General features: G+C 35.4%; 3 protein-coding genes across 9 annotated transcripts; 2 read left to right on the forward strand and 1 right to left on the reverse strand.

Annotated features, from left to right (window-relative positions):
* Positions 1 to 797: 797 nt before the first annotated feature.
* LOC114296768 (putative L-type lectin-domain containing receptor kinase S.7) lies at positions 798 to 3244 on the forward strand. Its single transcript, XM_028241094.2, has one exon. The coding sequence runs from the start codon at positions 994 to 996 to the stop codon at positions 3031 to 3033; it is 2040 nt and encodes a 679-aa protein (XP_028096895.2). The 5' UTR covers positions 798 to 993; the 3' UTR covers positions 3034 to 3244.
* Positions 3245 to 4309: 1065 nt separating this feature from the next.
* LOC145788822 (ubiquitin-like-specific protease ESD4) lies at positions 4310 to 9797 on the forward strand. Of its 5 annotated transcripts, none has more exons than XM_082884857.1 (7): positions 4311 to 5515; positions 6031 to 6104; positions 8615 to 8752; positions 8835 to 8944; positions 9045 to 9111; positions 9219 to 9315; positions 9454 to 9797. In XM_082884857.1, exons 2-7 carry the CDS (start codon positions 6051 to 6053, stop codon positions 9486 to 9488), a joined length of 501 nt encoding a protein of 166 aa, XP_082740983.1. In that variant the 5' UTR covers positions 4311 to 5515; positions 6031 to 6050; the 3' UTR covers positions 9489 to 9797. The 5 variants fall into 5 exon arrangements, with proteins under 5 accessions (XP_082740988.1, XP_082740983.1, XP_082740985.1 ...); XM_082884859.1 differs by having other exon boundaries at positions 4312 to 5515; positions 6061 to 6104; positions 9454 to 9796; XM_082884862.1 differs by having other exon boundaries at positions 4310 to 8527; positions 8704 to 8752.
* Positions 6405 to 19477, reverse strand: LOC114319359 (uncharacterized). Of its 3 annotated transcripts, none has more exons than XM_082884856.1 (8): positions 19348 to 19477; positions 19125 to 19284; positions 18261 to 18300; positions 16914 to 16992; positions 14758 to 14868; positions 13283 to 13384; positions 12090 to 12168; positions 6405 to 6608 (listed from the first exon to the last, which is right to left on the reverse strand). In XM_082884856.1, the coding sequence occupies exons 2-8, from the start codon at positions 19152 to 19154 to the stop codon at positions 6531 to 6533; spliced, it is 519 nt and encodes a 172-aa protein (XP_082740982.1). In that variant the 5' UTR covers positions 19155 to 19284; positions 19348 to 19477; the 3' UTR covers positions 6405 to 6530. The 3 variants fall into 3 exon arrangements, with proteins under 3 accessions (XP_082740982.1, XP_082740981.1, XP_082740980.1); XM_082884855.1 differs by lacking the exon at positions 6405 to 6608 and adding an exon at positions 11767 to 11895 and having other exon boundaries at positions 19125 to 19266; XM_082884854.1 differs by lacking the exon at positions 6405 to 6608 and adding an exon at positions 11767 to 11895.
* Positions 19478 to 23765: the final 4288 nt, after the last annotated feature.

Consider the following 23765-nt stretch of genomic DNA (forward strand, 5'->3'; position numbering starts at 1 on the left):
TACTGTTAATGTGAATATTCACACGTCAATATAAATATTCACATTGTAAAATATAAATGTTCACATCACTAGATTGCTAACCATTCAAAAAATATTTATAAAGGTGTAAATATCCATAAAATACTTTAAATATAAGAATTAAGATTTAATAGATCAAATGTTCAAATAATAGGATTTATTTGAATATAAAAATATCTAATAAACTAATTGAAATATAAACACTTAAAAAAGAATTTTCTAATAAATTTCTTTAAAATTTATGTAAAATAATGTGATATTGATTATTTTATAAAGATTGATTATTTTATAAAGATTTTATTAATGAATCTTGTTAGTAAATTAACTTCCAAAAATGCTAGAGACCTCAAATATTTTACCAAAAGTTTTACCAAATGTCACATTACTCAATTACTCCTACCACACAAGTAAAAGATAAAATAAAAAATAAAAAAATATGTAAAAAAATTTTAATACACTTTTATTAAAATCAATATATTATTTTATATTTTTATATATTTTAAAACTATCTTTTACACAATTTATAACATTAAACAATGATTATACCATATATTAGTAATATATGTGTCTTTGGAACTTATTTGATTAAAAAGGTTATAGCATAGGCCACGTGAATGTTTGTTGTCATCTTTTGGCTCAATAATTAGTGCATGCCATACCACCACGTCGCTAGCCGAAAAAGCATCAAACAAGGGACAGAAAGTCCTCCTCAACGTCGTCGTCTTGTAGCTGGCCGCCACTTACAAAACTTCCAGACAACCGTTACAAAACCCTATTGTTTTTTTCTTTCTTCTTCTTCGTCAAAGAACCGACCCACGCGCCCATTTCACAACCGTTTGAAACCCATTTTCCCACCCAAGATTCCCACCACCTCCACCTCTCTCTCCTCTGTAATGAACACCAAGAACTACTTTTCACTTCCATTCCCAATACTGATCCTTTCTATTCATCAACGCCAATTTCATTCTCTCAACCATGTCCATCAACACTCATCCAAGAAACCTTCTTGTTTTCTTGCTTCTCATCTTCTTCCTCCTCAATTTCTCACATCCACCATTAGCATTTGCAGAGCATAACACAAGTTTCGATTTCCCATCTTTCTCTTTCCGAAACCTCACACTTCTCGGCGACTCTTTCCTCCGAGACGGCCTCATCGGCCTCACCCGAGAGCTCGGTGTCCCATCTTCAAGCTCTGGAACAGTCATCTACAACTACCCAATTCCCTTCTTCGATCCTCAAACCAACATCACTGCTTCTTTCTCTACGAGCTTCTCTTTCTCAATCAGCAATGTCAATCCCACATCGTTTGGTGATGGGATTGCCTTCTTTCTCTCTCCAGACAATCAGACTCTGGGAAGCCCGGGAGGGTACTTGGGTCTTGTCAATTCGTCCCAATTGACCAAGAAAAAGTTCGTCGCAATCGAATTTGATACAAGACTTGATTCAGATTTCAACGATACCAACGACCACCATGTTGGGTTAGACATCGAAAGCTTGATTTCGATCGAGACTGCCGATCCGTTGTCTCAAGACATCGATCTGAAGAGTGGGGACATGATCAATGTTTGGATTGATTACATGAGCGATGAACAGAGGCTCAATGTGTTCTTGAGTTACACGAATTTCAAGCCCAATAATGCTCTGTTAACGGTCGATATTGACCTTTCTGGTTATCTAAAACAGGTTATGTATGTGGGTTTTTCGGCATCAACAGAGGGAAGCACGGAGCTTCACCAGATTGAGAAATGGAGGTTTCAGACTTCTGGGTTTCGCACAGTGAGGCCTCGAATTCATCCTCACAATATCTCCGATAACTCGGTGCTTACACCGCCAATCCTGGTCCCTGAATCTCCCAACAAGAATCACCGGAGGCTCGGTTTGGGTTTCGGGATTGCCGGTCCCGCCTTCTTTTGTGCATTTCTCATGGTTTTCGGGTGGATTTCGATGAAGAAATGGAGAGGGATTCGAATGGAGAAGAGCTTCAAAGCAGAGCTTGTGACTGGTCCAAGACAATTCACTTACAGAGAGCTCAATTTAGCCACAAGAGGGTTTCATTCCAGCAGGATCATTGGCCACGGAGCGTTTGGCACTGTTTACAGAACCAATTTCAATGATTCGGACACTGTTTTTGCAGTGAAAAGATCAAAACACGCCCACGAAGGCAAAACAGAATTCCTTGCCGAATTGTCGATTATCGCTTGTTTGAGGCACAAAAACTTAGTCCAGCTCCAAGGTTGGTGTGTTGAGAAGAATGAATTGTTGCTTGTTTATGAGTTCATGCCCAATGGGAGTCTTGACAAGGTCTTATACCAAGAAACAGAGCAAGATAAGTCACTGAAATGGGTACAAAGATACAACATTGCAATTGGGTTAGCCTCTGTTCTCACATATCTCCACAGAGAATGTGAACAGCAAGTGATTCACAGAGATATAAAGACCAGCAACATCATGCTGGATGGGAATTTCAATGCCCGGCTCGGGGATTTCGGATTGGCAAGGCTGATGGACCACGATAAGAGCCCGGTTTCAACTCTGACCGCTGGAACAATGGGATATCTTGCTCCAGAGTATCTTCAGTCCGGGAAAGCAACCGAGAAAACCGATGTTTTTAGCTATGGTGTTGTGATACTTGAAGTGGCTTGTGGAAAGAGGGCAATTGAGAAAGAACAGAGTGGTAACAAGATGGTGAATTTGGTTGATTGGGTTTGGGGATTGTATGGTGAAGGGAAGATCACTGAGGCAGCTGATGATCGGCTTCGCGGGGAGTTCGAGGAGAGTGAAATGGAGAGGCTGTTGCTTGTGGGTTTGAGTTGCGCGAACCCGGATAGCAACGCGAGGCCATCGATGAGGAGAGTTTTGCAGATTTTGAACAGAGAGGCAGAGCCTGTTTTTGTGCCGAGACTGAAGCCGAGTCTCAGTTTCTCCTGTGGATTATTGCCTTTGAGTTTGGAAGAGATAGTTTCGGATGGTGAAGAAAGCAAGTCACCTCGCTCAATTGATATCAAAATTGACTGAGTTTAGTTTGATTGATAGTTTCATTTTTGTTTTTTTGTTGGAAGAACAGAGTAGGTGTGTTTGTTTAGTTAAGCTATCTGAAAGACAATGAGTTCATTGGCCTGAGTTCAAATCCATTCCATTGAACTGTTGGTTCTTCTTTTGGTACGCTGAGCATTGAATTTGTATTTGTTTTCCACTATAAAATCACCTAAATTGCATTTTTTGTTTTTTTTTTTTGTTTTTGGGGGCGTTGTTTTTGTTCTCTTGATTCATGTGTGTTTATTTGTAGGAGTAGGAAATATACTAAAGACCCTGTTTGATCAACGGATAAAGGGTGAGTTAGTACAATTTTATACTGGATAAAATTATTCCGCCTTTGGTTTAGATTTTTTGACCTGTATGGTACATTTGAATGTACCATACATCAGTTATGAGGTTATGTGATTTGATATCATAACTAATATCATATAAATCATAACTATTATCACATTAACTCATAAGATTAAAATGATTTATTTATCACACAAAATATAAATAATCTATTATCACATTTGAATGTACTATACATCAGTTATGAGGTTATGTGATTTGATATCATAACCCTTATTGAATATCTAATATTAAGTTTGGTTCTCAATGAAAATTAACATCTGTATCCAATAGCCGTGCCACTTGATTTCAGAACTCTAACTGTGAAGAATGAATCTCTTATATTAATTTTTATTTTATCAGCTTTTTCCTTTGAATCTCTCTTATTGTTTGTTCGTTCGTTTATAAAGCACAAACACTTGAACTTGGCTCTTCTCCCATGTGTCTACATACAAACTTCTTTTTACTTTTCATAGCTTTTTTGCTGCTAATTAATGGGTGTAGATTTTTGGAATGGTAATTTCAGACGTTGCTTTAGAGTTTAGGAGCCACACTAATATGTTTGCATTTTCCTTATATATATATATATATATTATATGCTATTTTTTCCCATTTTGATTGTATCGAACTTGATGTTGGCGAGGTCCTTTTGAAGCATGCTTTTTATTCTTATAGTAGAATTTAGGTGCAGTAAAATTTTGTACTTCATAATTTACTGGCTTTGTAATTGATTTTGTTTTTTGTTGTGTGGTAAGACATTCTTTTTTGTTTTTTAGGGGGAGAGGGTTAATGAAGTAGGATTCTTTCAGAACATGTTTTCATGTGTTTCTGGCAGCAGTTCACAGATTTTTTTTTTCTTCTTGTGATTCTTGGTTTTGGCATTCATCATCTCAGTTGTCCAATGCACAAGGTAAAATTTTCTGGATTGTTTATTTCATATTGTGATTGTTGGCATAAGGAGACTATAACTGTGGTAAATTTTTTTTTTTACTGTTATCTTAAGAGCAAATGTTGTAATTAAAGTGCAAATATTTCTGGTTATCATTGATGTAAGGTGGATATAATTACATTTTAAATTATGGGTAGATTTATAGACAATTATAGTTGACAAAACCCAAAACTCATTATTGACATTGAACAATTTACTAGAAATGAAATTTGTTAAATGCTAGACTCATATTTGCTTGATTGTGTGGTTGATGTTGCATTTGGCCCCAAAACTCAAAAATTTCAGTATCTATGTAACAGAATTTACGCTCTTTTTTGTAGCTGTATTAGACAATCTTTCAGTTTGGCAGTGATGATTTTTGTTTTATTGAAATTCTCTACAACTGCATCCATTTGTTAAAATCATTTTATAATGAAATTTAGTAAGCCAAGTATTGTACAGTTGATGTCTAATCGATTGCATCCCTTATAGGAAGGAACTCCGTGTATGTTGAAAATGTGATTTAGAAGAGCTTAGAGTGGAATATATTAGATTCAATATCTTTGCAGTTGCTTGATGCAAACCAAAATACAGCTGATATCATATGTTTAGACATTTTATAAGATGTAACAATCAGTTTGTGTAGTTGTTTCGGATGGATAATCTCTATCATTTTAGCTTGGCTTTAGATGAATAGATATACATGCAAGGATTTTGAATTTATGGTTGTATGTTTCAGATGCCCCGTGTCTTTTTAATTAATGCTTATTTTTGTAAAATCTCATTTATCTAAAGCGGCAATAAGATCTGTTCGAGTAGGCCTGGAAATCAACCTGGTTGGTCACCAGGAGCCTCCACAATGGCATGAATTGTTACTTAGACATTAACAATTCTTGTCAAGTTATCAAATCCAAAATATATGATTGTTTCTTTGACATTATCAATTCTAGTCAAATTGGGTATGTTAGCTACCCTCAGTTCATTTTTCTCCTTCCAACAGGCTGGCTATTTTATCAGAGTCGTTCCCTGCTGGCTAGGTTTGAAGAGCCTTTGAGGCTCTCCAAAGAGTACATTGAACCTTCCTTCTTGTGAAATCCAGCTGCATAAAAAAGCAACTCCCTTCCTCAAGATCTCTGCAGCCCAAGCCATTTCAGAAGAGCACCTCCCTCCTTCAAATTCCTCCATCATCTCTCCCCGATCAAGGTATGGAACACCATCTCTCTCATCCCCCCCTTTATGCAACCCAAAATACCCTTTATTTCCCTTTCTCTGTCTCCTCACCTTCCCAACCTGAAAAGTATTGAAAGATGATAAAGTGGAGAATCATCTATGTAGGGGGTTGAATTTACTGTGGTGCTTGGATATTGATGGAACTCCTTCCCCATTCTGAGTTTCCCCTTTGACTTTCTCTACATCTCCGTCACTCTGTACATGTTAAGCCCATACCTATCTACAACTCTCCCATCTCCTTGGCACAGCCAAGACCCCTCCCCTTCTTCAATTTTCCTAGTTTAAACTTTTTGGAAATAGATTCATGCCTAACTTCATTTTAATAGAATCCTGAACATCATAGAATGTCTACATATCTCACTCCTTTGATCTTTGAATCAGTTAAGGCAAAACCCCAAGCTATAGTCCAGATACAGTTTAGATTATATTAAGACTTTGCTCAGCGAAAGACAGAAGTCACTGTTTTTATTTGACATATGTATTCCTAGATCTTACATTTGAGCTATGAATGATGCCAGCTGAGGTGCACCAGAGTGCTGAAAACATGTGTTCTGCCCAATTTGTGAGTGAATTCTGATATAGCATAGCTTTCATAAGTTTGTATTCAATGCTTAAGACAGACCTGAATAAGTTTGATTCGTTTTGGATAGCATTGCATTATTTGTGACCATTGTTGATAAATTTTGGAAAAACATTCTAATATTGTTATTGTTAAGTTTAATTAGTCTTGGGTAGCATTGCATTATTTGTTGTTATTGTTATCAATTTTGGAAAAATACGCTAATATTGTCATTGTTGATATTGTCTGCTCAAGATTAGTCCTTCTAATACCAACAGCTACAATCATCTAGGACTAGACAGCTATAGACTCAATACAATCAAAAAGAAATGAACTATTACAATATTTAAACGAAAGACAAAGTATTTTCCATTTAGAGATTTTCCACTTAGACTGGCGTAACAGTGCAACCTGGTCTTTGTGTCTCCATCACTCCCCGATGGCTCCAGCTGGCCAGAACAAAGTTGTTGTCCATGAGACTTCTTTCCCAACACAGATTAGAGTAACCTGGAAGTAACAATAGTACACATGTGAAACAAACAAATAAGCAACACCCATAACACAGATTATAACAAAGCTGTTTAGGAGGGCTGAATCACTCAACCCACAATATTGACACTCCTTAACAAAGAATAACAGTGTTAGGGGCTTGGTTAAAATCGTGGTACAATGAGTGAGACAAAAAAAACTACATCAACACTCCAACAATTTATAGATCCCCTCACTCAGCCCTCACCAACAACATCCCCTGTCCAATACCAACAATTATATAAACCTGTAATAACACACAAGAAAAAACAATTACATTAGCACTCAATTTCTGGCTGCCATCACTCAACCCACTTTTGGAGAACTCGCAACTCTCATTTATGGGCTTCATCATTCTATACCTGCAAAACAGAGATACATTAACTAGAACAATCAAAGCCATCTCACTATAGAAGCTCACCACACTCAACCCTCAATAAATGCTCACCTTCACTCAAACCACAGAAGGTACCACTCCCCTCAATGTTTAAGGATGATTGTAGGCAACCTCCACTCTTGAAGAAACCAGCTATCAGTCCGAGACTGTTTGATATTTTTAAGGGCAAGAGCCCTATATCTGACCATGCCAATAATGCTCTGCAGAATATTCTGCTAAATATTCTGCTATTTCTCTCCATCCAGATCTGGTACACAGTGCAACAGAAGCCAAGTCTCTTGATGATTGTAGCTAGAGATTTGCCCAAGCAATCTCTAGCCACAACCTCAATAAGACCCAGCCAATTTGTGCTCTGCCAATTAGCATTGCACTTGGTGAGCACAGCAGTCCAAACCTTAGAGGAGAAAGGGCATTGGAAGAATAGGTGATCATGGTCCTCCCCATTAGCACCACACAAGGGATAGACAGGGTTAGTATAATGGAAAAGAAACAAACTATTAGGCCTCAGTAATGGGTGAAGGTTTTATCTAAAACATGGTGTTTGGCATCTCTCATTTGCAGGAGACATTTAAAAGACAAGGTCAAAGGTGCTTCCGCCCCATCATTCTCATTGAAAACGTTATCAAAGAGATGATTCCTTTTTTTTTTCTTTTTTTCTTTTCTTTCTTTTTTACACAAAAACTTTAGTTGGTTATCAAAGAGACTGCCCTTTAAGAACTTTAGTTGATTATTTTGAAGCATGTAGTTAGGGAGAACAAGAAGTTGCAAAAGCCATTGCAAATTATTAGGCCCAAGCAATCTTAGATTATCATTTTGTTATATGCTTTTTAGTAAAATTTTCATTGCCATACAAAAGAAATTAAGGAGAGAATCTTATAATGGAAAATTCTGACTTGCGAATTCAAATCATAATCTGCAATGCTACTTCTTGATGACAATTTTGATTGATGAAACTCAAGAGGGAGTAACATGCTAAAAAGTTGTGGAGGATGCTTCAAAATTTAGGGGCTTCAAATCATAATCTCAAATGCTCCATTGGTTTTTGTTCACTATTTGATGAGAGATTAATCTATAAAGATGATCCAAAAGAAAGGCTTTTGCAGATTCCATAACGTATAAGAGATTTACAAAAAAACACCATGAGACCCAAAACCAATCATTTATTTTGCGTAATAGATGCAGATTAAATTCTTGATGCAAATGGTAATATTCGTTTGGTTTATCCGTTTCTTTGTACTACCAACTGAATATTTCTATGTTATTTGTATGACTCTTAGTGCATCAAATCTTTAGTTAGTGTATGTATATTACTGAATACAATTGTATCAAATCATCCTCCCATTTTCTAATTTCTTGTTTTGTTTGTTTGTTTTTTTTTCCTAATCGAAGATATTATGAGTTTATTTTTCTTGTCTTTCTTCACAAAGAATTCTGATTGAAGCCCGATGGATAAATCGACTGATCCTCCAAAGCGCCCGATCACTCCATTCATTTTCTTTTGGTGTTTCGTTAATATCTATTTGTATGTAGTTATATATTTATTTTTTATTTTATTTTTTTGCATGCACATTCGACGTTATATTTTTAGATTTACATGCCTTTCAACCATAGGGAAAACCACTGGTTATGCTTGAACATAAACATGGAAAAATGTGTTGCCTATCTATTCGACTCCAGCAGATGTATTGACACCGATGAGGATCGAAAAAATCAAGCCAGATTATTGGTAATAGAATAACCATTATGATACCAATTGTACCCACTTTTTTGTTTCTTGATCTATGTACCTTACTACCTACCACCAACAGCTACAATCATTGTATAAGCTGCTTCAATATGCGCATGGAGAAGATTATGTTCAAGACGTTAGTTCGTTTGCATTTCAATGGTTGGAAGACATGCCACGCCAACACAACAGGTAATACACTACATTATCGTTCTTAATTTTTAAATAAGCATTAATGTTATAATCTCTAAGTTCGTTGACTCTATTGTTACAACTACACTCATTCCTATAGCTATGATTGTGGTCTTTTCGTCATCAAATATATGCAAGGGAAACCTTTGCCTTCGGGTGTAATCAAGGTACTTACGTTTATACCCAACTGTCCACTTATGAGTATCTTATGTTTTATGAAGTCTAATTTTATAATGTGAGATGTTTTTACGTACTCACTATTTTTGGCATGTAGTTTGACTATTTGCATAGGGCTCGCTTGTTACTTGATCTTGTGATATACAAGCATAATTCAACTGATATTGTTGCTGATATCGCGCAATATAAAGCTGGTGATGCTCTATTCTTTTTTATTTTTCATAAGTTCGTACAATCAATGACGTTATCGCATTTCTTAAACTAGTGAACTTTGAGTTTATAACTCAACCTTTGTTATAAAATTATATTCTCAAGTGTGCTATCTTGTGTAGAACTTAAAGCCAGGGGTGAATTGAAATGGAAGTAGAGGCTATACGACTTTCGTGATCCTGAAAGAAGGAAAGATAGTGGATAAGGTTGTGGGAGCATACAAAGACGAGTTGCTACCATTGCCAAGCACGTCAATGCCGCCTAATTAATACTATTATGTTTTGATTTTTGCTTTTCAAGATGTCTGTGGACCTTTGTCATATGATACATATTGATTTGGATTTGCTTCATAATGGAAACATACTACTATTCATGTCTAGGTCTATCAACCTACTTCATTATTTGGATAATATTTTGCAATTATTATGTTGCTGACTTTTTATTGGAGGCAAAAAATTGTGATTGATTAATTAAGGTTTTTTTTTTTTATTCCAAAAATATTCTATGTAAAGTGGACAAAAGTTGGTGTTGATGCTTGAACCTCCTTGCAATCACTTTCCAGATTGAGCCCAGTAAGATGAAGAAACTTGTGTTTAGTCCAACCATTTTTGTCCAAGAACAAGAAAAGGTATAATTTACTTTAATGTAACATTGATGTGTCAAAGACTATGCTATAAAGAAAAATAGTGAGAGTGGTTGATTTTGACCATAATTTCAATTGGATAGATTTCGACCATAAATTTATAATTTTATTTTAATTTGATCCAATTAATTATAATTTTTAATGTGTTTTGATAGAAAACGAATACATAAGCAGCATGTGTCATGTTTTTATAATAAAAATATAAATTTATTCAACTTACTAAGTTAACTTTAACTAATTTAGTAACCATTTTTCTTCAAAAATTTTAGTTAGTGTTATCAATTAAATTAAATTGACATAAAATTTAAAACTTAAGATTAAAATTGAATTAATTAAAATAGCAATGACCAAAACAACATAATAGACAAAATACAGAAACTATTGAGGTAATTTGGCCAAGTCTTTAGGTGGGAGAGGGTTGTTTGCGTGGGTAAATAAAATTGGTCATTGAACCAAAACACTGTCCAAGTCTCCACCACCACCCCACTGAGAAAAACTCCAAGGCATCACGTGATGGCATTGGTCACAATCTTGGCCTAAAAAAAGGCTTTTGTCTGCCCATCCAAAGCACAAAAAAAGACGAAAGAAATAAAGAAAAGAAAGAGGGCCTGTCACCTTTCTCTATCCTTTTCATTGCTGTAAAAGGCCAAGACCCTAGATTGAGAAGGGTGTACCAACTGAACTTTTCAGGATGAAAAAAATAAAATTTTCAAATCATAGAACATCGATGATAAAATTAAACAAGAGGTTGACAATAACAAGGCATGTTGCCAATTAGTTCTAATTGACGTTTTGATGGCAAATGCTATTGTGCAAAGAATTGTCAGAGCTAAAGACCTAGATTGTTTGGCCATTTTCAAGAGAATATTTTATGGGAAAAGACGATCGAATAATGGCATTCAATTTTCTATATGCACTTGTTGTTGCGCATTTGCTTCGAAAATGAGCGAAAACACTAAACAAAATGGCTTCATAGCCTTTGCTAGAAGTTTATACAAAACAAATATCCATCAAAATACTAACAGATTTAAGTCCATACAGCAAAAAAAAAATCCATCAACCATCGTTTAAGAGTATTTATACAAAACACTAACAAATTTAAGTCCTCAAAAAATTTTAAAAAAAATCTTAGTTTAGCTCCCAATATCACCCGCTCGATCTAGCAACTATTACCCACAGTAACACTTGCAAAAACAAATTATATTGTCGTTAAGGTTTGTTCACTTGAAATTTATGATTCAAATCATAACAAATTGAATTTTGATATATTGGTCATTACACACTCTTTTGTGATTTTGTTTTCGTAAATCATTTATTTTCATAATCAAGTTGTAAACATCATAATTAGGTATGACATCTAAATGTTGTAGCTAAAATCTATCTTGGCATATCAAGAAATTAGAATTAAGCAGCCACACATAAAAGATGCCATAAAAGTAATCACCTAGACTACAGGGACAACTTACATTTTAAGCAAATCTCAAAAAGTGTATTTGTAATTTACCCACATATATATCAAATCAGTTACTTAAAATATATATATATATATATATATCAAATCAGATACATGACCAAGGTACATCAAAGGATGACACTTCATATGTGTTACGGTTTTCTATGAATTGGGAATACCACATAGAATTACTCTTTTCAAGGTCCAGGCTCAAAATCTTTGTAGTGCAAACAATCTTTAGATCCATACATAGCATGATGAATACTCTTTTTCACTCAATAACACATCATTATATATATTTTCATTAAATAATTACACATGATTGTTGAGTCAAGCTATGTTATATTCTCAATTAATTAAACTATAAACAAGTCTTTACTCAATTCAGTTCATTATGGAGATGGGGTGGTTGCTGTGCTGGTGGGCACAACAGCCACTATTGTACTGCCAGCAATCAAAGAATGTAACCTATTCAAATCCACAACCCAACACACACACACACAAAAAAAAAATCAAAAACGTTAAAATTAACATTAACATACACTACTAATCAAAAACATTAAAAAAGAAAAGAAAAAAGAAAAAAGAAATAAAGAAATAAATAAACCCTAAACAATTACGATAAATATGACAATGTTTATCTATTGCGACCATTCAATTACCTTGAAGTCCTGAGCAATTTCATGGACAAGCCTCTTGAATGGAAGCTTCAAGATCAGGAGCTCAATACTCTTTTGGTACCTACAAATTTCGCTACACATCAATTAATTAAGATAACAAAGAATCTAAAAAACACAAAAATTGTTATAAATATAATAACCATAATTCAAGCTTTAATTCAGTAAGTAGAGAAGAATTTACTTGCCTAAAGAGGTGCCTTCCTAGTTGTAAGAAGGGCTACCAAAAAAATTTGCTTATTTAGAACAACAAAAACTAGTGAACTCAACACTATCATGAAGAGCCAAAGACAAAGGCATTAAATCTGCTTCAAAAAATATGAAATATAGTGGCTAAGGATTTGCAAACCATCATTTAAAAACCAATGCTGTGAAGCCACAATCTAACAAAAGCAAAGTTACTATTGAAGCAACACCATATATAACATTTTTTTTTATTTGATATTTTGAGAGAAAAATCTAAAAAAATAGAAAAGTAACTACTAAAGCAACATTCCTAAACTTTAGTATTTTGTCGTTATTCATTACTAAAATATAGCAATAACCGTCTGTTTGCAATTGAATCATTAGAGATGCTGTTAGGTAATAGCAGGAACATTGCTTCAAGACAACAATTTAGAAGCCTTCAAGCTTCATAAACGTTGGAGTTTAAAAAAAACCTGCCTATTTGTCCACCATGAATGTAATCAGTACATTTATATTTTTTTCACAAATGCTCATCAAATATAACCAAACACCCTACATTCATATTTTAAGCTAAATCAGTACTTTTTTCTTCTTTTTTTTTTTTTGTATTTCATATTTTTTACAAATACATATATATATATATATATATTAATCTTTTAACCAAACATCCTACATTAAAATTTTAACCAAACAACCTACATTTATATTTTAACCAAAAAGCTTACAAATATTTTAAGTTAAATCAGTACATTTATATTTGTTTCACAAATGCTCATCAAATATAAGAAATTTTCAACCTCTCACAACTTTACAATAATAGAATCAAGTCAGTAAAAAAAAAAAACTTACCAGAAACAGGATGAGATAGAGAGCCCAAACCAAAGGGGGAGAGCCAAAAGCAAAGATAGCATAGCAAAAAGCATATATATATATATATATATATAAAGAGAGAGAGAGAGAGAGAGACCAAAGGGAAAGAAAAAGAAACTTACCAAATTGCCAAGCGGTGAGGTGATCTAAGAGAAGGGTAGGACTGGCTAGCGGTGGCGGTGGCGGTGACGATCGGCACCACTAGCGGCGATGGCGGCGATTGGCTGAAACACCATTGTCCCATATTTAAACAAAATAAAAAGACCAAAACAAATTCACAACTCCATAGACCAAAGTTTTTTTGTTGTTCTATCCCTCAAATACAATTCTTGTAAAAAAAAAAAAAGTAATTCAAAATTGTGAGTGTACAAGAACGATCCCAAACGAGGATTTTGGCTGTTACTACTCAACATTGTGAGTGTACAAGAACGTTGACAAATAAATGAGGAATTCATAATTGTATAGCGCAATTAGAACTGCCCTCTAAAAACTAGAATCGTAAACTACTTTTTCAATATAGTTTATCCACCATAAGGGCATATGGTAAGTGGCCAATTTTGGGAAATCAAAAATAAAATTAAAGGAAAGATTTCAGCATTTCAGTTTCCTTCTTCCTTATTTTCACTGAACTTATTTTCTCAGTAACCAAGCATAGTACGTGCTTATAGATCTACTAATTACACGAAATAAGCAACAATTAGCTGTTATTTATCTTCTTCAAGCACAAATATATCACACACACACACACACACAAAAAAAAGCCAAATAAACTTGCAGTCTCCTTTTCTTTCCCTCATTGCATATTTTCTCAGCAACACAATGTCCCAAACACAACATAAAAAAAAAAAACAACGCCCAATTAGTACATATTAACATACTTATATGACTAACCTACAAAAACAGTGCTTCTATATCTTCCAATTAAGCTTATGATCAAGAAACATAAATACTGCTTATAAATCTACTAGCTAAGAATTAACTACAAAATAGAACTAGAGAAAAAAGACAGCAACATAATCAACAGCAAATGAATCCAACAGAATTCATGCCCATGCTTTTTTAGAATTTTATGACTTTAGCAGGACTTAATCCACAACAGAATTAAGGGATAGACAATCAAAATTGACACTATGCACTATTTCACCTGAAATCTAAATAGTGTAACTTGTAATAGAAATATGGTGTGCCAGCAAAAATATAACATGGAAAATTGAAAGCATTTAGAGTTTATTCACTACTTAATGTTTGTGATAAATTAAGTTTAGCATCTAAAAATTTGAAAATACAAATTTATCCAAAACTAAAAAATAAAAAATTCAAAATAAAAAAGCTCCTTTCTATGTGCATATCTATATCTAAAAGGGAAGGCCAAAATTGAGGTAGATGTCACATTTTTTTCCCTTCCAAAATATCCTCATGTAATTGCCCAGATCAAAACGTCCTGTAACTAATGAAATCCAAATTCAGATTGAGATCAAAATTTATAACCTGTAATAGCACACCACACACCACTAGTATAGTATAGTATAGTATAGATATAAACAAATTGACATAAAAATGAGTAATAAAAATCGAACTTGGAGGGATTTGAAAATACCTAGCAGCATAAGAATGCTGAATCGTGTAGTAGCTGGCATGGTGACCCAAGTCTTTGGCGGAAACGTCGGGGTCAGCGAAATTTGGAAACTTGAAACGCTTCTCGACGATCCTGGGAGCGACAGGCGCAGCAGAGACATCATTGGGATTGACGATGTTGATGGACGCATATATTTATGGATGTTGATCGACGAAGTATATTCATTACCAAATCAAAATGAGAATTTTCAAAAATACTATAGATATAATTTTTCATCTTATAGATCTATTAATTATGAAAATAAGAGGAACCCATATATTTATGGATCACCATTCCAAGTAAATAAGAATCGAGAGAGTTCTTATAATTACAACACACATAAACATAGGGGCAAATTTTTTGATATACTAGGGGATATCCTTATCAAAAATTATTCAGGAAAAAGTGATATTATGTATATGGAAAAAAATACGGATCGAAAATATTTTGATTGGAAAATTCTCCATTTTTGTCTTAAAAAGAAAATCGATATTGAGGCCTGGATCAAGATCGATACCAACAATAATAAACATACTAAAACTGGGACTAATAATTATCAAATAATTGATAAAATTGATAAAAAAAAGATCTTTTTTATCTTACGATTCCTCAAGATCAAGAAATCAATTCACCCAATAAAATAAAACCGTGGTTTATATCAAGCAAATTACTTTTTTTTAATATAAAAAAAAAAAACCAAAATACTCAGGTTAGAATTATGCTTTTAAAATTATTGGGCCAATAGAGCCAAGCCTTTATCAGTCCAAAAATTTATCTATATGTTCAAATGTTATTTATCTGTACACATGTCACGTACTTTTCTACTTTATTTGTCCAAATATCACCTAATTCTACACATGTCACCTATTTGTCCCACCTTACCGCTACCAACCATTGTTGCCTGCTACCGCCATCCGCCAGCCATTGGCAACTTTTTCAACAACTTTAGGAATGATAAACGAACCAAACAACTTGAGCTCGACTTATGTTCAGCTCATTAAAAACTCGTTCGAGCTCAATTCATTCAGTAAATAAGCCAAACTTGAACACATTTTGAAACTCATTAAAGTTTTCAAATTAAGCTTGAATAGTCAATTGCTCGTTCGGCTCTGTTTCATGAATCTAAAACTACCAAACTACTTGAGGCCGGCTTGACAAAAACTCATTTAATATGGACTCAAAAATTTAACGAACCAAAGTTGAACAAATTTTAAAATTCACTAAAGTTATCAAAGCAAGTTATAACAATCAACTGTTCAGCTCGTTTATTATCCCTAAAGAGGGTTTAAATAGGACTACAACTATTTGTCTTTCTCATTTTACATCCCCTCCATACCTTATTCTCTCTACTACTTACAACACAATTTTGGAAGCAATTATTATATGTGTAGAATCACTTGAAAATAAAATAAAATAAACACTCTAGAGGATTCATGCTTCGTCTATGATGGGTGGCTAAAGGCAAAAATCTCAGTATAGAATTTTCAATTGTCTATCAAAATTAATGAATTTACTTGAACCAGACTGTTGTGATGTATTTACCCTAGAGTTCTTTCTTTTCAAACATGTACATTTCTTTACTCCCTCAAAATTATGTTTATTTTTGTCATGGGTGGGAAGCAAAAGTATCAGTTCAAAATTTGCAGACATTTACATGTCATTTAACAAATTTGAGTTCAACCAAAAATGAATTCAATCTTTCTCTTGTGACATCTCCCTCTAAAAAAAAGACAATACACCCGCAAGTATCCTACTATCAATTAAAATAAACAAACAAAATAAAAGCACACCTGCCAGTGCCCTGCTACCAATTCAAAGAAAATAAATTCAAAAAAATAGAAGCAATTAGCCTACTATCAATTAACATGAAACAAATAACTATCAATTAAAATAAACAAATAAATAAAAAAAGACAGCACAAATAAATAAAATAGCACACCCGCCAGTGCCCTGCTATCAATTAAAATAAACAAATAAATAAAAAAAGACAGCACAAATAAATAAAATAGCACACTCGCTAGTGCCCTGCTATCAATTAAAATAAACAAATAAATAAGAAAAGCCAGCACAAATAAATAACATAGCACACCCGCCAGTGCCCTGCTATTAATTAAAAGCAAATAAATTAAAAAACACACTTGCTAATGCAACCGCTAGCGAGGAAGGGATGGAGGAGGCATAGCTTTACTTCTATGTTAAGATGGAGAAATTGAGGACCTATAACAAACAAAAACAACACATTGAAATAGAGTTAGTAAAGAAGACAATACGTAAGGAAATTAATGATTGTGGCTACTTTGTATCTTTGTCACTCTTTGAACTTATTAGTCTAGTTTCCAACATTTTGGAAGTCATCTTCATGATAAATCATGCAAATTTGTGCAAATATTCATATATTTATCATGTCATCATAAACAGAATTATATAAAATTTTGAAAAATTACTAGGCACTTGATTTTTGATACTACAATTCCCCCTATGATTCTACCACAGGAAAACATGGACTTTACACTCAAATTGATACACCCAGTTTAGTACTTAAATAAGTTACAATCAAATGGACTTGTAATAAAGCTAAAAAATAGCAATAATATGGATAAAACTTTACTGCTATTTGAATATATTGACTAAATTTAGGCAAACATTGCATGATTATTTCTAAACCAAAATCAAACAACAAACACAACCAAAAAATAAAAGGAAAAAATACATCGAACTCCAGATGTATGCAAGAACGATTAGACTCTGGTTTGTGAAGTTCTCTCTGAACAACAACATTCACTCTTTAGGCAATTCAAAACACTTAAAGGCTAGTAAAAATATAAACAGTAATAACAATGACATAAAAAATAAAATAAAAAAACACTCTACCCTTAGTATCTATGTACATCCACTCAAGCTATAGAAATCAGAATTTAATATATGAACCTTTTTATTCTCTAAAACAAATTTGCATTTTGTTTGTGTCACCAAATCAAGCGTAGCTTTAGCAGCGTGTAACTTAGTCACTAGGTTCTTCACTACATCATTCTGAAATTCCAAAGACAAATGAAACACTGAAACTCCATAATAGCCAAAAGGATCATGAAATGATGTCCATACCACATTTTTTGAAATGATATAGCTATTAACACTACACTTCCCTGTAAGTTAAGTTATTCCAAGTTAGAACAACTTACCTTGTTCATAAGATTTTTATTTATGTTTGTGAATGGGGGGACTACTACTCAAAATCGGGCAATTGTTTGGGATTAAATGTAGTTATGGTAGTTTATTAGCTTGAAACAGGAAAACACTATCAATTCAAAAAAAAATTTCTTCATGATAATTCCAGGTCAGCTATCATACTGTTCAGATGGTTGTCATGTTTTCCCATCAAAATAAAATCACCATTGAAACAGCATGCAACAGTAATAGATCAGAAGCAAATTTTCAAAAATGCTATCTAACATTAAGAAAAACTTCTTTTTAATCACACATCATACCTTCAGTTTCACCTATTTGCTCACCAGTTTTATCCTTGATCTGCACGGATTAAAATCAGTATTATTAGAAGAATTTTTGTTTGGAAGTAAAGAGTTAAATATAATGTTTTTTTTTTTTTTTGGATAAATAATCAAACTTTATTAAAAAAGCATCAAGGCGATACAAAGAGTTAAATATAATTTGAGAAAGCTAGAAAAACAAAATTATTCGAGACCTTCATCCAATAGGGACTAAACTGGGTGTACCATTTTTTTAAAACAGAAAAAACAAATGGATCAAAAGGCTTATTTAACTAGCTAAACAAATGGACTTTAAACTCAAATGGATCAAATAAACAGATTTCAAATAAAAAATAAGCAATTCATATCAGTTACATGAGTACAAAATTCAATTACCCACACGTCAAATCTCATACACAAGCCAAATTTCAAGTATATATATATATATATGGAATCAACACAACAAACAAACATAAAAAAACCTAAACCTATTCAAATCATATTTTCCTAATTTTATAAACCAACCCAGTGAGTTCACAAACGTGAAAGGGGCAGTTTCGAAAAAGGGGATTTCGGTCTAGGGTTTCATAGAATGGAGATAGAGAAAGGGAGAGAAACAAAAACATTAAATAACACAAACAATCAACCAAAGCTCATAAATTACATTTGGAAAAACAAAATCAAGTCTTTCTTCAAAGGAAATGGGACTGAATGAAGATGGGTTTTCGATTTTTTTTACTTGATCATATAAAAATTCCATATCCTCTACTTGAAAACCCTAAATTTGAAAATTTCCTCTTAGCACAGACAAATCGAAGATAATACAGTAAAAGTAAGGGCTTTGGGCAATTATGAACTACATACAAACCAGTTTGTAATCGAGCTCGAATACATCTAGGGTTTCGTCGTCGCTGCAGGGGGTTAGGTGTTATCCAATAGGTTGTTTAATTTGGAGATGACGGTGGAGACGAAGGTGGTGGAGACGATGGCAGGAAGTGTATGATCCCTTGACAGAGAGTGACACCTAGAGGGTTAAAATCAGTTGTCCGAAATAAAACAGAATAGGAGAGAAAGGTGTAGGACTTACCTAGATGTGGTGATGGTTGTGGCAATGGACAGCGGCGACGATTGGAGAGAGAGAGAGAGCGTAATTTCTCCAAATGTTAGGGCTGAAGAAAAGGTCCAGGGGTTTGTCAAAAAAAAAAATATGAGGGAATTTTGGTTTGGACAAAATTTCGAGGGTTTGTTCCAATTTTTTTGACAAAAATTATTTGGAGGGAAAACTATGATAAATTTGATAAAGTTTTTTACTATTAACAATTACAAAAAATAAAAAATAAATCATGATTTGAGTATTATAATAAAATAAATTATTAATTTTTTATTTATCAATTTAAATCTTAATTTTTTTATTTGTTTTTAATATAAATCATTGTCTATTTTTGTGTATTATAGTCATCAACCACAAAATGTATAACCACATCACTAATTAGTGTAACAAAAATATTTAAAATTTTTAGAAACCAGAAATATCGTAATCAAGTCACAAAATTTCGTAACATAAAACACAAAATACGTAATGATATCACTAATTGGCGTAACAAGATTGTTCAAAATTATTAAAAATCACAAATATTGTAATTAAGTCACAAAGTTTTGTAACATCAACCACAATAAGGTTGAAACAGACAGAGAGAGTAATGACAAGCTCAAGGATCCTAGTTGTACGGGAAAGAAACATACTTTCTCGTATAATCCTGTTGACCAAGTCTGCGCTCCTCCATACGTCGTCACTTTATCATCTGAAAACACAAACGTGAGCTAGCCGGCGGGTGTGTGCCGGAAACCTCTCCGATGCCTAAGTCAGTAACCTTGACAAATAGACAAAAGCTCCGTGTAAACAAAAAGCAAAGTTGTGTGTTACCTCTCCAAAGGTGATGTTTGTGAGCTTTTATAGGTTTCGTGTGGCACAATCCTAGTAGGACTTCTACTCCTCCATGCAGAGTCCTCCTAGGATTCATACTCCTGAAAGATAATGCTTATCCTTCAACACCCCCCTCACTGCTTAAACCAAGTGAGATGGTTGTATCATGGCCGATCTCTAATTCGACCGAAGTAAACACGACTAAGCATAGTTGTAGAATGAGCCGAACTAGTTCTTCCTTTTACTTTTCTTACGTCGGCTTCTCATGCACTGTACATGGCACGATTTAGACCGAACTAACGATTCACGACCGGTATAACTCCAAGACCGGTCTAACTTCAAGTTGCTTCTGGACCGAAGTAACTTCATTCTTACGTCGGACCAGACTATCTCTGCAGCCTTACGACCGGACTAACTCCAAAATATCGCACGACCGAAGTATCTTCCATGGCCATTTCACTTCGGCCCTTTATACTGAGGCCATAATGTCAATCTCATAGCTCAGCCCAATTTTCACCAAAATTACCCTCTCAATTGCCCCTTAATTCCATCTGCACAGCATGATTGGGATTACCTGTCTATAAGCCGAGCTGAAGCTTTTTAGCCTTTCCAGCCGAGCTAAAAACAGTTTAGCTTTTCCAGCCGAGCTAAAAATAGTTTAGCTTTTCCAGCCGAGCCAATTTCACACAGGGCTCTGCTAGTCCGGTCAAAACGTCTCTTCAATCACAGCAACTAAATCGTTTCTCCTTCCCAGGGCACGTGGCACGCTCTGATTGACTGAGGACGGTTGTCACGCCGTCTTCGTACGTCGTGAAATTTGAACAGTCCCGCCCTTTTTTTCCCTTTGCCTAAAACGCACCTCTTCGTCTTGGTAAGCATCCATTGCCTCTCAACTTCTTGCAACGTTGAAGCTTGCTTTGCGTTCATCTTTTACTGCCGTTGCATCCATTTCCAGATCCTCTACTTCAACCTGGTAAGCAAATTCCTCTTTCTTGCTCTGTTTGTTTTCGTATTTTGCTTTCTATGTTTTTGCGAAACATATTTGTCCATTTCTGTTTTGCTTCTGTACTTTTATGGAAAAAACTTTAACAGTAGAACCCATGAGTATATGATATATCCTATAGAAAATTAGCTTTTGATCCAGAATCTTGTCCCAACCGAACTAGGGTACTGTTTGTGCTATATATGTAGATCAATTCAGACAATAACCGAACTAGAACTCATAGAGATAACAGTACTTTCAGTAAGTTACCAAATCCTGATTTATTTTAGCCGAGATAAGCTCACCGAACGAAGTTTTGAACTCAGTAAACTAGGAACCTCGGCATTCAACCGAGCTAAGCCTTTGGGGCTAAGCCAGCTTTCTTAGTTTCTAAACCAAACTCAGAAAGCTGCCCCTAGAGGCTCAACCGAAGTAACTAAACCCATAGATCAAACTGAGATAACCAGCCTCATATGAAAACCGATCTCGCGAACCTTATGCTCAATCCGAGCTACCAAGCACTTTGTTGAACCGAGATACAGCATCTCCATAGGCCGAAGTAGGACTTTTTAACTTTGTTTTGATTTTGTAGCACGGTCTGCGATCTGTGCTTAATACCTTTGTTTTCCACTTTGCAGACTTAGGTTGCCCAGGCACTCTTCTGCGCGCTCAACCGAGCTACTGAGCACATTCTTCCGACCGAACTAATTTATTAATAATTTATACAATAAATGGGGAAGTATAGGTATCTAGTAGACACTCCGAGCGGCCTAGCCGAATTCAGAAAAGACTACCATATACCTGATGACGTTCACCTGATTTTAGCCGGAAAGGATGTCATTCCTTGGAGTAATGAAGGCTTTGTCCCCTTCACCCTTTTGTCAATTATTAAAACCGGACTACGATTTCCAGTCCAACCTTTAATTTGCGAGTTTCTTAGGCAAACCAGACTATGCCCAACCCAACTATCCACCAATTCCTACTGCATCATAATGGGAATAGCCGAACTGAACCGCCAAGCCGGACTAAACCTTGGCCTGGCTGAAATCTTCCACCAATACTCCATTGGTTCAAAAGAAGATGGGTGGGTTTACTATTTAAGAATACATCGTCGCCGAGAGAAGATAATAAAATATACACCGGATAAAGACTTAAACGACGACGACTTTTTCTGGGTGTCTGGGAACTTTGAGGATCATCAAGCCCAGATTCCTGGCCGACGTATAAACTGGAAAAAAGGAGAACCCAGTATACTTACTTCGGTTTTCTTGTTTGCTTTTTTGTATTTCGGTTTTTCAATCTTTCAGCCGAACTAACAGTTGTCTTCTTTCGCAGATTCTGCCCACCTTCATTCTTTATGTAGCTACCCAAACCTAGTTACTTTACGCGCCACACTACGGTATCTAGAACGTAGTTGGGCCAAATTGCTAAAGTTCGAGCCGACCTACAGATACAGTGGTCGCCGAAAAGCCAGAGTGACTGATTTTCTTCTTGAAAACGCACCAGAGCCGGACCCAACCTTACCACAAATCAGACTAATTCCACTAACTTCCGAAGAAGAAATGGCTAAAAGAAACAGAGTCAGGGCCCTCTTGACTGAGACCAACAGGGCCGAAGTACCACCCTCAAGTCAAACCCAAGAAGCGGTGGTGGCCCTTCCTACGCAACAACCGTCCTCATCCCGCCGAACCAAGCGCGCCCGGACTACCGAAACTGAACAACGCTTGGTTGTTGAAGACGAGACTGCCCTTCCACCGAGTCCGCCACCGAGCCCCCAACCGGAGCCTTCTGACCGAACTATTACTAGCTGGGCACCAAAACTTACCTTCAACAACCGAGATATCCAAGATTCTGACTCGGTTGTTGCTTATAAGGATCACCAATTGGCCTTCAACCTGGCTAAGAGTGTGTGCCTCCCCAAAGATATGGAGCACCACCAAAAGCAACTAAACACCGAACTGAAGGCCATCCGGTCTTCAACAAAATCCATGATCCTGGTAAGTAGCTCTGTCTGTTTTTCTGTCTAATTTTTCCAACTTTCGCTTCAGCTCAAGGGAAGTCTTTGTTTTGTCAGGCCATTCAGAAAAACAACATCACTCACAGGGAAGTGTTAGAGCTCAGGAAAACAACAAGGCAAGCCGTGGCAGAAGCCGAAGCGAAGACGGCCGAGCTAGAGGAGGCCAGAAAGCAAATGGCCGAGCTACGGGCTGAGAACGGTCGACTGGCCGGACTGGTTAGCTCGGCCAAAACAGAAAAGCAGAAGGCTGCCATTGTGCTAAAGGATAAGTATCTGCGCGAGCTGGTGAAGCTCGAAAAGAAGAAAGATACCGAGATAACCCAGCTGAAGGAGAGCGCAAAAGGAGCCGAAAAGCAAGGCTTCAAGAAGGCAGAGGATGCTTATATCAAGCAGTGCGAAGCCGCCAAGGAACTCTTCTTTAAGTGCGGCTGGAGGGCAGCTATTGAGAAGCTCGGTCACGATCCACAGACCGAGGTTTTCAACTCTCCAGCCTACTTCATACCGAACTCCCTAGTGGAGTATGCTGATGCCATTCAGCAGCAATTTTTTGAAGGCTCAGACTCTGACGAAGACTCTGCCTCT

The sequence above is a fragment of the Camellia sinensis genome, chromosome 8 (genome assembly GCF_055761805.1).
Source record: "Camellia sinensis isolate YWXY chromosome 8, ASM5576180v1, whole genome shotgun sequence".
In the NCBI taxonomy this organism is placed as follows: domain Eukaryota; kingdom Viridiplantae; phylum Streptophyta; class Magnoliopsida; order Ericales; family Theaceae; genus Camellia; species Camellia sinensis.

Coding starts and splice junctions, on each gene's coding strand:
- LOC114296768 (XM_028241094.2), top strand. CDS start 994: ATGTCCATCAACACTCATCCAAGAAACCTTCTTGTTTTCTTGCTTCTC.
- LOC145788822 (XM_082884857.1), top strand. CDS start 6,051: ATGATGCCAGCTGAGGTGCACCAGAGTGCTGAAAACATGTGTTCTGCC. Junction 8,753..8,834: donor AAAATCAAGCCAGATTATTG/GTAATAGAATAA, acceptor TACCACCAACAG/CTACAATCATTGTATAAGCT. Junction 8,945..9,044: donor ATGCCACGCCAACACAACAG/GTAATACACTAC, acceptor TCATTCCTATAG/CTATGATTGTGGTCTTTTCG.
- LOC114319359 (XM_082884855.1), bottom strand. CDS start 19,154: ATGTATTCGAGCTCGATTACAAACTGGTTT. Junction 16,993..18,260: donor GCAAATAGGTGAAACTGAAG/GTATGATGTGTG, acceptor TGTTTGTTATAG/GTCCTCAATTTCTCCATCTT. Junction 11,896..12,089: donor AAATTGCTCAGGACTTCAAG/GTAATTGAATGG, acceptor GGATTTGAATAG/GTTACATTCTTTGATTGCTG.